The 16,196-nt window shown below is 39.2% G+C and overlaps 1 protein-coding gene across 1 annotated transcript in view; it reads left to right on the forward strand.

Moving 5' to 3' along the window:
- The first annotated feature begins 1,789 nt into the window (after positions 1 to 1,789).
- LOC107742120 (plexin domain-containing protein 2) overlaps positions 1,790 to 16,196 on the forward strand; it is a 105,917-nt gene continuing 91,510 nt past the window's right edge. Inside the window, exon 1 of the mRNA XM_016555003.1 lies at positions 1,790 to 1,993. Coding sequence (XP_016410489.1) covers positions 1,891 to 1,993 — 103 coding nt within the window. The 5' untranslated portion in view covers positions 1,790 to 1,890. The remainder of the gene's footprint in view (positions 1,994 to 16,196) is intronic.

The following is a 16,196-nucleotide window of genomic DNA, read 5'->3' on the forward strand; positions in this document are numbered from 1 at the left end:
CGCTACAAAAATCATAGTTTTATTAAATTAAATTTAAAATTTAAGATGACCACAATGTAACATTAATCTGGGAAGGTTTATCAAATCTAGTATGGACTCTGGGTGCCATTTTAGAGATTGTTTTGTTTTCATAGCCTGTTCTCCTTCCAGATCTCTGTGGTTTTGAGAATATTGTATTTTCATTACTTTAAATGTGTGTTCAATCACCACTTGGTCTCCTTTTGGATTCAAGCAGACCACATTTTGACAGATGATAAAATTGAAAACTGTAATGATACCAAAACATGCACAAAGACAAATGAAAGTAGTTAACTGTGCAGTGCACTGTCATAAACATGAGAACAATAAATCAAGGCCCTCAGATCCAAAACCAAGGTTTTCAGGCAGCGTTTCTATGTGTTTTGGCTCTTGATGTAACATTGTAAGGGTGTTTAAATTGGAATGCTAATGTGTAGGCTTTAGCATGCTTCATCCTTAAATGTTTTCGCTAGGCTGCTTGTCCTGATCTAAAGGAGCAGAGGGAGGTGGTTAGCGCTCAACCACAGCTCACTGCCTCTCAGTGCTCTAGAGGGACTCTGCCTGGCAGACAGTGTGGAAAAGCCTGCCAGTGCCATTCCCAAACATTAATGATCCCCCCGTTCACCCCCTCCACCCCCTTGTCTTGCCTCTGGGCTCTCAGGAGGAGACAACAGAAGCAATCTTTATAGAATTGAATGTACTAACATCAAGGACAATTAGTACAGGGAGCGATTCGACATTCTGATCCATAATTCTCATGCATACAAGATATAACTTAGTAAAAGTCTAAATTATGTGAATCACTGGTTCTTAAAACATGGGTCAAAACTGACTTGAAAACCAGTATATTCAGTTTTGTATTTATTTATTAATTTGAAAAAAAACAACAAAAAAACAGATTTCAGTTTTGTGGTCTGTTTGGCCCTTTTTATATATTTATTATATATTACATATTAATATTATCTAGCTTAATTTTTCCCCCCAACATGTTCAGAGGTCTCAAATATTTATTAGGAAAAAATGACAAATGTGAGATGTTACATTTACTGTATAGCCTACTGTACATTTGGTCTGATTTCATTACTACAGGAATTTAAACAACCATAAATGTCTGACAATGTGGACAACACAATTGTATCTTATTTTTCGTCACAGCATGTAATGTTTATATTTATTTAATACATATTTTATTAAACTTATGTAATATACTATATTAAAACATTATACAGTATATAGCCAGTATGTCGGTCTATATGAGGTGTTGAGTTACTACTGTCTAAGGACAGGTGGTTTGAGGGGTTGTGAGTGAAAATGTTATTTCATTATTTTGATCAAATAAAGAGAAAATCTAGCCTAATTAAATTATTTGTGTTCAGAACATTCTAGTGATCGTCACTTGTGACTTTAAAAGAGTGGAACTGTTTCTATTTTAAAAACGAATAGCAGATAAAGTTGTGTGACATGTTTTGTTTCATCTCTTAAGAAACAGTGAACTAAGCGGCACTAATACCAAATCCACCTCATGTCTGAGAGTCAGGACACTACTGGTGGTAGCCTACATGTATGACTCCATCTACACCTCCTGGTTTTGTGGTGAATGCATGGATAAGAGGCGAGCTAGATGGGACTGTTTTCTAGACTCTCTCGAAGTCTGCTAGGATTTGTTTGGGTCTGGAGTCTCAAGAAACGGGAGCGCGAGCCCTCGCGTCATAGGAGCGGTGAGGCAGTAGCTTCAGCAGAGGGCGCGAGCGCGCGACACTCAAGAGTCCGGGAAGGAGCGCGGAAAGCTCGCTGTTTGTCGTTATTTTACATTTTCTTTGTCGACGACTGAGCAAAAGAAACTGAGGACATCTGTCTCGGTGGATATCTGATATGGCTGGTTCAAGCACGCTCGATGTGTTTGTGGGAATTGTTCTAGTTTTACACGCTTTGGGAAGTGTTTTTCAGATCACCCGAGGAGAATTAACGGCGGAAGGTGAGTGCTCGTGGACTCGAGTTTACGCTATATTGATAACAGCAGTTTGTTTTGGCATTAGGGATGAGGAATATCAGGTATTCACACCATGACCTGAGCCTATGTCTATTCGTCACGTGTATACCTTTGATATATAGGACATTTAAAATGAAAATATTGAATGTATTTCCATTAGAAGTTGATAGAGTACTTTCCTCTAATTTCAGTCATTGCATATTCTTTCATTTCTCACTCATGGCAACTTGAGGTTTTCTACGCATTAATAGCCTATTAATATTAATGCTGCATTGATTCTTAATAATGCGATAGGCTATGGGTTGATTGAGCATGGTTTTGCTGTGCTGTTGTGATGTGCTGTTTGTGTGCCAGTGGCGATGTTTATCAGCAGCTGTTTTCAAGCGGTAACGTTAGGTGAACGTATTATCGCTTCCTGCAGAAAGAATATGTGTGGGAAAATCTTGTCCCTTCAGCTTCTTTTATGTGGTGCAGGATTGTTTTAGTTGACTTTGCCCTAAACTTTAGGGCCTAAAGCACATAACCTGTTCATCACTGGAGCAGCTGGGTTTCTAATCGCTTTCTGTGTCGTTTCAGATTGCGCAAGGTTATTTAACGTGAGACACAGGAGGCTTCAACACACTGTAGACTACTAAACTGTTACTGGTCATGTATACATTTTAAGAGGAAAGTACACTGGAGTAATTTACTCTTCAAGTCATAAATTCCAAGGTGTTTTCCATGTTTCAACACATCCGACTTGAGCTCATTGTGTCCGATTTATAACCTGCCTTTGTCTGTCTGTCTGGGTCTCTCTCTCTTATATAGAGATAGGCTACTATTTGACCGATATCGCAAGCTGTATTTCTGAATATCAGCACGATTTTCAGAATAACAGCACAATAGCGTGTGTGATACCGGTTTAAAGGGATAGTTCACCCAAATATGAAAATTTGCTGTTAATTTACTCACCCTCGGGCCATCCAAGATGTACGTGACTTTTTTTCCCAGTAGAACAGTAAAGAAGATTTTTAGCTGAAACCGTGGTCCTTGGTGATTCATAGCCTAAATTGCAAGTCAGCGGCCACCAGTTTTTGACAATTAGAAAAAAAGCATATCAAGGAACACAAAATTAATGCCAGTGGCTGAAATGTGAAAGTCTGATTCTTTTCTGCAAAATGGTTCTTTTTGTTTCCGGTCCAAATAACTGATTCACCAGTTCGTTTAGGTAATCACAAAATGACATAACGTGTACGCAATTAACCTATTAAAGCACACAATAATGATGTGAAATGTGGATGTTATAAATGTCTAAAGCATATAGAGTGAATAAACTAGAATTCATCAGCTCACCTTTTTACATAAACATTGAGAAACTATAAAAACTTGATTTCACATCTTCATTCAAGTGCTTGGTTCATGTATGCGCTTATCACGGCTCAGCAGTTCTTCGTTCCGAGTCAGTGACTGCCTGGCACATCCGAAAGTGAGTTTTGATTGAGTAACTGGTAGATCTGTGCTGCTAGTGCCAGGAAATGTTTCAGAAGGTTCAGTACAATTTGGTGAACTGGTTCATCTAGTTCAGGGGTTTTCAAACCTGTCTTGGAGGACCCCCAACCCTGCACATTTTGTATGTCTCCCTCATTTAACACACCTGATTCAACTCATCAGCTCATTTGTAGAGACTGCAAGACCTGAATCGGGTGTGTCTGATAAGGGAGACATACAAAATGTGCAGGGCTGGGGGTCCTGTTTGAAAACCATTGATCTAGTACACTAAAAAGAACCATTATGTTCACAAACCGGACATTACTCTGGAGGCAATGGATTACAGGTAATAATACAGGTAATAATGTTCAGTTTCTTGCACAGACCGATCGTTGCACTTCGTAAGACCTTGATATAATCAGCAGCCAGGGGTATTCATTTTGTGTTTCTTGATATGGCTTTTTTTTTTCTTTTCTTTTTTTGCATTTTAAGAATCTCATAAGGACCACGGTTTCAACTAAAAATCTTCTTACTGTTCTGCTGAAGAAAAAAAAAGTCACCTACATCTTGGATAGCCTGAGGGTCAGTAAATTAACAGCAAACTTTAATTTTTTCGGTGAACTGTCCCTTCAATAAAACAGTTCTATAAATTAGAGTAAATTTATTAGCTTCAGATACAATTTGTACGTTTTTCTCTCTGTGAACGAAATTTGTTCCAAATTAAGTCAAAACATTTGGCGAGTCAGCGAGCAGCGCAAACACTGGAACAGAACATTATTGCAGCGGCAGCAAATTTCTATTCGCCTCAAAGCGTTCCATTATCACTCCGTTCTGACTCCACTCTGGAGTTTTCAATCTTCCCTCAACTTGTAAAAGAAACCCTGCTCCAAGCAATAGACCCTTTTTACAGACTGTGATGGCGTTTTTCGACGGTCATCAACATCTTAAATCCTGTTTTTATTATTTTCATTTCTAAAAAAATTACAACACATTTATAACACTATACATTTGTCATCGTTCTCTCTTCTGACTGCTGCTATCAATCTTTTTGGCCGAGATACAACTATTTGAAAATCTGGAATCTGAGGGTGCAATAACCAAAAATTTTATTATGGGCCCATTATTTTATTAATATTTTATTTTAATAATATTAAGGTGTTTTGTCCAAATTAACTTTTAGACAGAAAATGACATCAAAATGAGCAATTCTTCTTCTTCTTCTCCATATTATTATTATTATTATTTATGGAATATTGGAGTGTTTATTATACCGGCGTGAGGGCTGGGCAATTATCCTTCCTTTCCAGCAACCTGTCACTCACATCAGATCACAGCAATTAGCAAACAACAACAATCCTAATCAATTCCCAATAAACAAAATCAAGCCCTGCCGTACATTTTTTCTTGTTTGAGAAGCCATTTAACTCAGATATACATCACAGTAAGGGGAAAAGACAAAATTATATCATAGTTTCTATTTCATGCTGACTTTAATCACTCACCCTTCGTGGTTTGCTTAATGCAAAATAAGATACCATGCTTAAATAAGTGACAGAAATGCAAATCATATAAACAAATGAAAATAAATGTAAAATATTTGTAAAATGAAAATAAATGATATTTTAGATTTGCAATATTTTTCCCGCTTGAATGCGTGATGTCAAACAGTGATTGCCCAACTTGGAAGTAGGGGATTTCCAAGAGCACTTGAAGGCAGCATAATGTTCAAATCACCCACTCATGCTGCTTGGCCAATCAAACTGGAACTAACTGCTGTGTAAAGGGTGTTACACCATTGGAGAGGTGGTTTAATGTTCTTGTTTTTAATAAATAATTCAAAATTCTGAAACAGAAACAGAACTCTGACCTAGTTTGTAGCCTACTTTACAGGCCTTGGCAGGATGGAAACTACATGTGAGTTTTGAATAAAAAAAGAAGACATTGCAGGATAATGTCTCTCACATGTGAACATTGAGTGTTGTGGTTGTCTGTGTTTTTGCATAATAGTTGATCTTAAATTTCTTGTGATGGAGAAAAACAACAAAGCAGGCCAAAAGCTTGTAAAACATTACATAATCTTATATGTAAATCACCATTGTGTAGCTTGTGATAACCATGACTTTCCTGCCTCATACAGATACAGATCCTGAGACTGAGCAAATGGTAAACATGTTCAGATGATTCTGAATACCGAAACACAGTTCAGGTTGGTAGACAACAGAGTCAACCCTCACAATGACTTTAAGTTCTTCCCCTAATACTAGGTAGTTATGTATAAATTGAGCATCATACCTTTTTTTTTTCTTCTTTATTTATATAGCACTATATAAATACAACTAAGTTGCCCAAAGTGCTTTACATGGTACACATAGAAAATAACACATCAACATGAAGTAAATAGCGTTAAAAAAAGAGAAAAGAAATATAATACAGTCCTAAAGCAACACCCATTTTAAAATGCCATAGAGAGTAAATTAATTTTTAATTTGTATCTAAAAATAGCCAGAGTCGGTGCCGTTCTGATAGCTAGTGGCAGCTTATTCCACAGATTTGGACCGCTCACCGCAAACGCACGATCACCCTTGAGCCTAGATCTAGTTCTGGGCACTGTTAAGAGTGCCAGATCACTGGATCTAAGTGATCTAGAGGGAACATGTCTTACAAGGAGATCTGCAAGATAAGGTGGAGTGCGGTTATTAATAGACTTAAATACCATGACCAGGATTTTGAACTCAATTCTGTATTTTACAGGTAGCCAATTCAACGAAACAAGGATGGGAGTGATATGTTCATATTTTCGTGTCCGGGTCAGGAGTCTAGCAGCAGCATTCTGGACTAGTTGCAGCCGATCTAGAGATGACTTATTAATACCGCAGTAAAGCGAGTTGCAATAGTCTAAGCGGGAAAATATCAGCACATGAATGATTTTCTGAGTATCTGAAAAATTTAAAAACAGCTTAACTTTTGCGATTTGACGTAGATAAAAGAAGCAAGACCGAACCACAGAACTAATTTGTTTATCCATTTTAAGCTCATTGTCAATTTGGATGCCCAGATTTTTGACACACGATCTCATGTTTGGTTCAAACTTTTTTAGTTCCGTTTTAAGGACTGCCGTAGCAGATACTGACCCAAATAGAATGATTTCCGTCTTAGATTCATTAAGATGGAGAAAATTTGAGGACATCCATTTCGTGAGATCTTTAAGACAGGATGTCAGGGTTTCTAAAGCCTTTGCATTTCCTTTTTTAATTGGCATGTATATTTGTGTGTCATCAGCGTAGCAATGAAACGCTATCCCATGTTTCGCAAGAATATCGCATAAAGGTATCATATATAAAGAGAATAAAGTTGGAGCTAAAATGGATCCCTGCGGAACTCCGCAAGCAAGATGCGCCGTGGAAGAAGTGAAATTATCAATGTTAACTGAAAAAGAACGGTTAGTCAAATAAGATATAAACCATTTTAGAAGGTTTCCCTGCAGACCGATACAGTGTTCTAAACGGGAAATAAGAATAGAGTGATTAATAGTATCAAACCTGATAGATCGAGAAGTATGAGAACCACAGAATCGCCAGAGTCTGATAGATAGATGTCATTTAATACTTTAAGAAGAGCTGTTTCGGTGCTGTGCTGAATTATAAAGCCTGACTGAAATGTATTGAGAATAGAATTACTACTCATGAAGTCATGTAATTGTATAGAGACCACTTTTTCAAAAAAATTTGCCATAAAAGGCCAATTTGAAATAGGTCTAAAATTAGACAGTAAAGCTGGATCTAAATTCACTTTTTTTAGTTGAGGTCTGACTGTTGCATGTTTAACTGATCTGGTACAGTTCCAGTGCTAAGACATTTATTTATAAGAGACAGCAAACTAGGTCCAAGCGTCTTTACAATCTGTTAAAAAAAAATGTGGAGGAATCGTTTCATGCGGGGAAGCAGAAGGCTTTAAGTGATCTATGGTTTCGTAGAGTGAGGAAAGTAATAAGCTCAAACTCACTCCAGGTAGCTCAACAAATATGAAGTTCAATAAAAGTGCAAACCGAAGGTGAAGTAGTCCTTGATAAGTTAGCTATTTTAGTAACAAAGTTACCAAGGAATTTTTCACATAGGTCTGAGGATATCTCTGTAAAGGTCTGATTAGGGGGGTTAAGAACATCGTTGATAGTAGCAAAAAGAACAGCAGGTTTATGCTGGCTTTTGGCAATAACATTCGAAAAATATTTATGCCTAGCTACTCTTACAGCTTTCTGATAATTAGCCAATGAATCTTTTAAGAGTTCGTAAGAAATCTGAAGCTTATCCTTTTTCCATTTTCTTTCAGCCCTCCTACAGATCTGACGAAGAGCGTGAATGTTACTATTATTAATCCATGGATGAGGGTTTGGTTTTATGGGTCTAGATATCAGAGGAGCAATCGAGTCCATAACATTTGAACAAATATTACTAAATATTGTTAAATGTTCTTCAGAATTTAATGAATGTAAAAGTGAATCAAGTGATGCTGACATGCTCGCATCCTCAAAAGCTGTAATAAAATTGGCATGGGCCATAGAATCTATCCTACGAAATTTGCGTGATGTTGGCAATGCAATGCAAGTTTCAATAGGGACAGAAACATTAAAAAGAACAGGTTTGTGATCGGAAAAATTAGTGTCATGTACCACAGTATCATTCACAGATAATCCATAACATAAAACCAAATCTAAAATATGGCCATTAGCATGTGTGTGTAAGAACTCACTACTGGACTGTTAATTTACCTCCTGGTCAACAGGTGGCGCCTCTCTCCAGGTTCCTGCTGATTACTAACATTCATTAAGCCTGATGTGAGACACCTGTGTTTAGCCCTATATAAGTGGGTTATGTCATGCTTTATTGTTCAGTCTTGAGCCTATGTTACCAGTTGCCTGCTGAAAGTTAAGTCTGTTTTGTTGAAGTTCTTTGACTGTAGTTTCTGCTTTGCTTTTCTCTGTTTTTTGAAGCTCTGCTTCTTTTGTTTTTGTTGCACTTTTCTTCTGTAAAGATTGCCTTTTGCTGGAGATCAATGACTCTGTTTTTTGCTACCTCTGCTCTTGGATTCTTTAATAGGGGCGTTAGCTCAATCAGTAAACTCAGTAACTTTGAACGTGAGAGACCTGGGTTTGATCCCCATCTAGAACAACCCCATTACAGCAAGACTGAACCATAAAGCATGACATAACCCACTTATATAGGGCTAAACACAGGTGTCTCACATCAGGCTTAGTGAATGTTAGTAATCAGCAGGAACCTGGAGAGAGGCGCCACCTGTTGACCAGGAGGTAAATTAACAGTACAGTGGTGAGTTCTTACAGTGTGGGAGCAGTGACTACTTTAAAATCACAAGAATGCACGAGACTTAGGAAGTCCTTAGATAGTGGGATTGAGTCTCAACCATAGACTGTATAAAAAACATGGACGTAGTGTCCGTGACGTCACCCGTAGGTTCCTGAACATAGATATTAAAATCCCCGAGTAACAATAACCAAGGATCTGGCGTTGATCAGTGCCAAATAAATTGACGGTACCTGATTTATCCGAGCTGGTTCCCAGCATAGAGAGTGCAGGTTGTAGAAATTTACGCCTCTGACATGTGATTTGGATGGGATATACACGGCTGGGTCGCGTGGAGTTGTATACGTGGTCAGATAGTACAACACTTAGGCAAGGCGGACAGGGTCGGCATGGCTATGTCCTCCTGTTAGTTGGCGTAAGCAAGGTTGTCGCACGCGAACAGCTTTCCAGAGGAGTTTGCATTTAATGGCAGTGCCACCTCGCCTACCGCGTTTCCTACGGCGTTTCCTTTTTGTAGGTTCTCCATGCCACTGACGCAAGTAGGCCGGTATATCCGACAGAACAGGTGGAGAAGAGTAAAAACAAGGGCTCTGTAGAGCGGTCACAGTCCAGTCTTTGGTTAATCTTTGGAGGTTGAGGAGCGTCAGACGATCGTAGACTATTATGGGTGAACTGCCTTGGATTAAAAAATATAAAATAAGGACTAAAACAACAAGTCCCGTGGGACATGAAGACGGCAAGCCGCAAGCAAAGGCGCCATCTCTTAACATCTACCTAAATGTTATGACCTTCAATCATAACATTTATTTGGGTTAAGATTAGGGATGTCAATTTTCGATCATTGATGATCATTTCGATCATCGTCGTTTAAATTAACGATCAATTAATCGATTAATCGTTAACCTTAATGCTGCAAAATGCGTCTATGCAGCGCCGGCATGACAGGATGTGCAAAAGTTACTAAAAAGAACCCCGCTTTCTCACCCGATTTAAAGGGGATTTAGTCTGAATAAAATGCTAGTAGCAGGATTGTAAAATGAATAGATGTGATTATGATCATTTGATAAAATGAAGAGAGCTCGTTTGAGAATTTTACTTGGTTGACTGTTTCCTATTCCGTCACGGGGACCGCTGAACGCGCCTCTGTAAATGGTTTCGTGGTGCTCGTTGTTGTATTTTAAAACACAATTGCAATGTTTTCAACTGACATTATGGCATTTAAAATAATATTATCCAAAACGTAACTGTGGCGCTTGTGGCTGTGCTGTGCAGTCAGTGAACCGCTTCCATCGGCGCTGCTGCAGCAAAACACTGTTGCTCACCAATTAATCGATCATCGATTAATCATTGACATCCCTAGTTAAGTTACAATAGTTTAAAGGGGACAAGGGCTTATTGCTGGTTCTCTAATAAGCAAAAGGTGAAGAAAATCCCTTACTCAACAAGGGGGTTTTTGTATTATGGTTCATATTTGTGGTTCATGTCACCAGTCTGCTTTATATGGTTCAGGAAAAGCAGCTCTGAAACTGCAGAGATATCGAATTGGATAGATGGTGAGAATGTGGGGCCCCCATAAGTAGTTCATCCAATGGGTTGGGTTTAGGTTTGTATTCAGTCTGTCTTTGTCACCCCTCCCTTTGGCTCCTCTCCTTTTCTCTCTCTGCCCTCAATTTCTTCCTAAGGGTTATACTTTTTACTATAACATTTTTTTCTCTCTTTAGTGAGCATCTACATCTCCTCACTGTGAAATCTCTTAGGGAGTGATATAGAGCTATAATATCTTATCATAATATTGAATCCAGAGCTGCTCCTGGGCTGTAGACCACCTCCGAGCTTGAGTGATGTCTTTGGCCCTGAATTATCAATCCATTATACCTTGGCTGCAATATAAAACTTGGCAGCTCAAACCCACCATTGAGCATCTCTAGATTGCTAGCTTGTATGGCTGTGCGATTAATCGAAATCGTCATAAAATCGCGATTTGAGCTTGCGCGATTTCTAAATCGCTTTATAGCAAGATTTTCTGCGCCCCCGACCTCCCGCAGTATGCTATCCGAACCAATCAGAATGCAGTGCGCCTAAATGGAGCACGAGAACAGAACAGACCGGGCGGGCATACAAACGTAACCCCAGGTTCACACACTACGTCTGATGTGCGTATTTTGTCCGCGCCCATATTAACGGATCAGAGCGTTCACACTGCATGCGATTGCAGTGCTCCAGGAGCGGTGCGTCTGCAGCAGTCATGCTGCGATCGTTTCCGCACGGAGTCTATGCGCCCCCGACGCAGTATGCTATCCGAACCAATCAGAATGCAGCGCGCCTAAATGGAGCACGAGAACAGAACAGACCGGGCGGGCATACAAACGTAATGCCAGGTTCACACACTCCGTCTGTGGTGCGTATTGCGGTCCGGCAGAGCGCTCCAGGAGCAGTGCGTCTGCAGCAGTCATGCTGCGATTGTTTCCGCACGGAATCTATATCTGCTGTGCTGCACGCGCTAAATTAAAGTGACAGCGCATTATTCGCGGTAAAAATTTACATGGATTGACACAGAAATTTAGTAATTACACCTTAAATGCAACACATGGCTTTTTGGCTAGATTTAAAACAAGGAAAAGTGCACTTTTAGATAAACAAGGCAATAATAGATGGCACTCGTGGTGGTAGTTAAACAAAGCTTGTCTGCTTGTACCCAGTAATGCTTTTCTCTTACTTGAACCTTCACAGCTCACATGAGCAGTCAGGTAACTTTATCTCTTCATGTGGTTGAGATGTGCATCTCTTGTACACATAAAGTGGCTGTCTCTCGGCTCGTGGCCCAGATAAAGCATTATTTATAGAGTACGCTGGCCATCTGCAGTGCTGTGCCAGAAAAGACTTTATTAATAGGAGCAAAGCACTGGGTATGTTTCTCTCGCTACTGATACAACAATATTAATAGATTGTTGCTAAATTCGGTGGAGCAAAGTGAGAGGTCACACAGGTGGAATCCCCCATTTGTGGACCAGATTTTGATACATAAACTAATACTTACAATAAATGCTATTTAAAACATTCTATAATTCTATAACGATGGACACATGCACACTGAAATGTACAGATATATTACAGGTACCATATTCATGTACACACACACACACACACACACACAAACTTGAACAGTTTAGCCTGTTCACTTAGCAATTTTTCTACATGTGATTACAACCCGCATGAGAGAGTCACAATTACTGATTATTGCAGATTTCTGATCTCTTTTTTTGCCCACTTCTCAATAGAAAGTTGCCATGTTAGCACATATGATTCTCTTTATCTCTTGCAAGTCAAGAATATGGCAGATATTTATAAAGGATTAGGGTGGCTGTGTATCTATCATGTTCAGCTAGTATCACACATCTACTGTGATCCCTCTTTGTCATTTCATAGTTTCAAAAGGGTTGCCAGTAGTTTGTGTCATTCTTATATTCATACTTCCAGTATGGGTTCATTTGTTCTGGTCTCCAGGGAGTCTGGTCTGGATTATGTACTGGACATGTACTGGCTGTGAAAATGTACATTTAAACTTAGTATTGGAATGGATAGGTGGACATTAAATGTTTTCTCGAAACATCCTGTTATTATTTTTTTTCCTTTCACCCTTGAAGAATAAAATAAGAAATTATCCTTTAAATCTGCATATTGAGAATTATAACATGCCAAGTGTTTACTATTGGAGTTGTCCTTTAGTAACAGATAGTTGTGGTTGCTCCATCTGGACGTCATTAGAGTTGCACATCCTTCCTGCATATTTTCTATTCCTCTCTCCTTTTCTGTAAATCTTTCACCGAACAAAACGGTCTGCAGCTTCATTCTCACAACCCTGAGTCTGTTTTAATGGAGCCTAGGTGTGACCAGCGTGTGCGTACAAGACCGTGAGATGATGGAGACGCATGAGTTCATTGGCCATTTGTTATTTCTGATTGGCTAAATTGGCTATGAATCCCTCTCTCTCTCTCTCTCATGCACACACTGTTTAGACAGAACTAGGCCTCCTGGCATCAAGTAGGCATCAAGTTAACTGACCATAGCACTGATGCACAGCCTGGTTCTAAGTTCATCATCCATCATAATGCCAAAAGCAGCAGCTTCCCACACACACAAACTCATGCACACAAAAAAAACGAGCCCTGCGGAGGCAGCCAGTAGAACTTCCATTGACCTTCATGTCTCTCAGAAGTGACTGCTGTAGGGGGAGAAGGCAGTTTGTAGGAAGATCCTGGTAGGAGAGTGGGAGAGAAGCAAAGAAAGAGATAGTCCAAAAAGAAAGAACACCGCATTAAATAGTCAGATGTAAGGGAAACAGGTCAATTTAGCTCAAAGGGAATCATTTAAGATTTTAAAGGCAATTTGGACAGAATCACTGTTTTACGGCTGATCACTGAGACGGCCAGCGATTCATTGAACGAGCCGTATGTCATCAATTCTGCAATGGGGCCTCTGTGGAATTCGGCTCCTCGTGTTTCAACTGTGTTTTGATCACATCTTAGATTGTCTGATGTCCTACACATCCCCCCTTCGATCGGCGATGTGTTGAGCTGAAGACATCAGCGAGCGCTGGAGAAACAAAGGCTGAAGCAGACAACACAGCAAACAACAAGACACCTCCATGACAGTTACTGTACTGGTGCAGGCATCAGGTTATTTAGGTACAGGTGGTAAAGTTCAATTAGTCAAAATAGTTTAGTAAATTGAATATGTTTTAGTTAAATCTGGAAATTGTTCACCTTTGACCCTTGCAGGGTGTCTAGGTGTTTCACCTACTAAGGAAAGTGGGGAAGGAAAAGGATAGGTAAAAGAAGAACAAACAAATACAAAGCTGCTGTGGGTTTTCCTAACATGGCTTACAACTACCGTTGAGCTAGGATGTCATGTGCAGCTAGTGTGTCATGTACCTTAACTTAGTGTCAGGTGTTCTACCTATTGTGAGGATGGCTGCATGTTTCTTCATGGTGGGCATATGTAACTTTGTTACGCTAAAATATTTGGATATTCTACTTGTGGGAAGAAAATGTTTGTTGAATGTGTTATCAGTAGATGTGGTTACCTCTGGGTGTAGGTAATGTTGTGTGTGTGTTAATGGTGTAGTGTATGCTGTGAGCTACTCAAAGCTGCTAGTTGGTTCAGGCTTGTGGCGCCAGTATCTGATTTACGAACATCCCGTGTCTTGGGCCTCTGTGGAATTCGGCTCCTCGTGTTTCAACTGTGTTTTGATCACATCTTAGATTGTCTGATTCGGTCTGATATCCTACACAGATGATGGGGAAAAAATTAGTCAGAGAAAAAACACTTGCATGTTGGGCAAGAAAATAATTTGAAATTAATAAGTTGGTTTGAATGCTTGGGGAGATCCTACATCACAGGCTCTGCAATTTCCCTTCGCTTCTTTCAGCATGGCGGATAAGTGAATGGATAGCTTGAGTCAGGCTTTATTTGTCCTTGAATGAGTTCCTAAGAAAGCATGAATAGAGCTATGAAGAAAAGGATAGAGGGGGTCCTTCTGGGTAGGTATACTTGCAGTGCCTGACCGTTGTTCCCAGACACACCACCATGCATCTGCTGATCCATTAACAAAAACTAATATCGCATTTTATGAATGAACAGTCACGCTCAAAGTAGTATAAAGTTTTCCGGTTACATTTGCCACAAAAGAAGAGGAAGGTAAAAGTATGCCTCAACCTTAACCAGACTAAATCACATTTTAAAAAGTGCACCGCATGCCCTTACTGAATACAGCTGTGAAGGAGAGAGGGAGGAGAAAGAGAGTTTCTTGGTGAAAGTCACAGAGGTTTCCAGTAGTTGTCTTTTGTGCTCTAAGGGTCTTGTGTGTTTCACGTGCTTACAATGCTTTTCAGGCCTCCAGTGGTGCTTTTGTTTTCAATTCTTCCCTGGTTCTCTTTCCATCTTTCTCTGCCATTCTCTGTCTTTCTCTCCAGGGCTGCAATAATGTTACTCAGTATGAGGTCCTTTTCTTCATAGCTTAGCTAATAAACTTTCAACAAAAGTTCATTACACCTCTCTGAAGTGGTTGTTATTCTTTCACAAACATATGCAATGCACTATTCTCAAACATAGCCGACTAACAGCAGAGTATGTGTGCTATTAACCTCAGTTGTGCATTTACATGTTAAAAGTGTAGACTAGATGCTTTTTTACTCCTTGAAAAAACAGAGGCTGGCTAGATGCTATAATCTGCTCTCATGACACTTAAAAGGATTTCGAGCACCTGTTCATGTGCACTGACCCAAACGTAAGTAGTGAATGCATAGCATCTAGTGACTTTAGAACAGAGCCTCTTGTGTGAATGAGATGGAATGGGTGATGAGGCAGAGAGATTGGAATAGCAAGAAGTTGTAAATGTGTCCCTCAGGATTTGTGTGTGTGGAGTGTCACTGTGGGGGGTTTAGCAGAGGTTGGCTGTATGGGAATGAATGTTTCAGTTCACTCAAGCAAACTCACAAGCACTTGAGCACTAGGCAAAGGACAGTTAACCAGAATGCTGTTTCTTTTTGTATTACATTTTCTTTAGGCAGGACATTGTGTTTGCTTGTATGTCTAGTTTTGCTGCTCACATTTATCATGCAGCTCTAAATATCTTTTTAGTATTCACTCAAGTCAGTTCTAATAAAATATCTCTTATTTCATCTTATGGACATTTTTTAATTTAACTGTTTGTTGGATGTTGTTTCTGGAGGCTTTCTATAACAAATATTTACAATAGCAAATATATTGAAGTACTTGTGACAGAAGGTAAGCAGTTAGGATGGAATATATTAACCCTTAAATGCATGGATATTTAATTAATATTGCACAGGAAAAATACACTTACAGTATTACATACCACGGGTCGCTAGTGACCCTATACACTTTAAAAAAATTATTAGAAAACAGACATTCTTTTGTAATTTTATTTGATTTTTTTCTCGTTATATTGTTTATAATGAATAGGTTGAGGAATACTAAGAAGGTTGATGTCTAACTTTAACCCTCTGGGGTCGAGGGTGTTTTGGGCCCTGGAAAAGTTTTGACATGCCCTGACATTTGTGCTTTTTTCAGTTGCTTACAAACATTTGAATGTCTAAAGTTTAATAACACTGTAATCAGCACAAACTGGGCTACAATAATATGTGAGCAGCATGTATGTACATGATTGTGTTTTTGAGAAAACAACGTTTATGCGTGCTTAGTGAAAAACTAAAATTTTAAAGTCACTGAAATAAGGCCATAAAAAACATACAGAACATTTGATCACAAGACGTTTGAGAACTGATCTTGAAGTCTAGAGTTTTTGCTTCAAAATTATGTGAAAATCATCTTACTCACTCATTCACAGAAAACAATATATTGATTAAAATTTTCTAAGACAC

This window comes from Sinocyclocheilus rhinocerous, unplaced genomic scaffold (assembly GCF_001515625.1).
Source record: "Sinocyclocheilus rhinocerous isolate Xijiao unplaced genomic scaffold, SAMN03320098_v1.1 scaffold256, whole genome shotgun sequence".
NCBI classification, from domain to species: Eukaryota; Metazoa; Chordata; class Actinopteri; order Cypriniformes; family Cyprinidae; genus Sinocyclocheilus; species Sinocyclocheilus rhinocerous.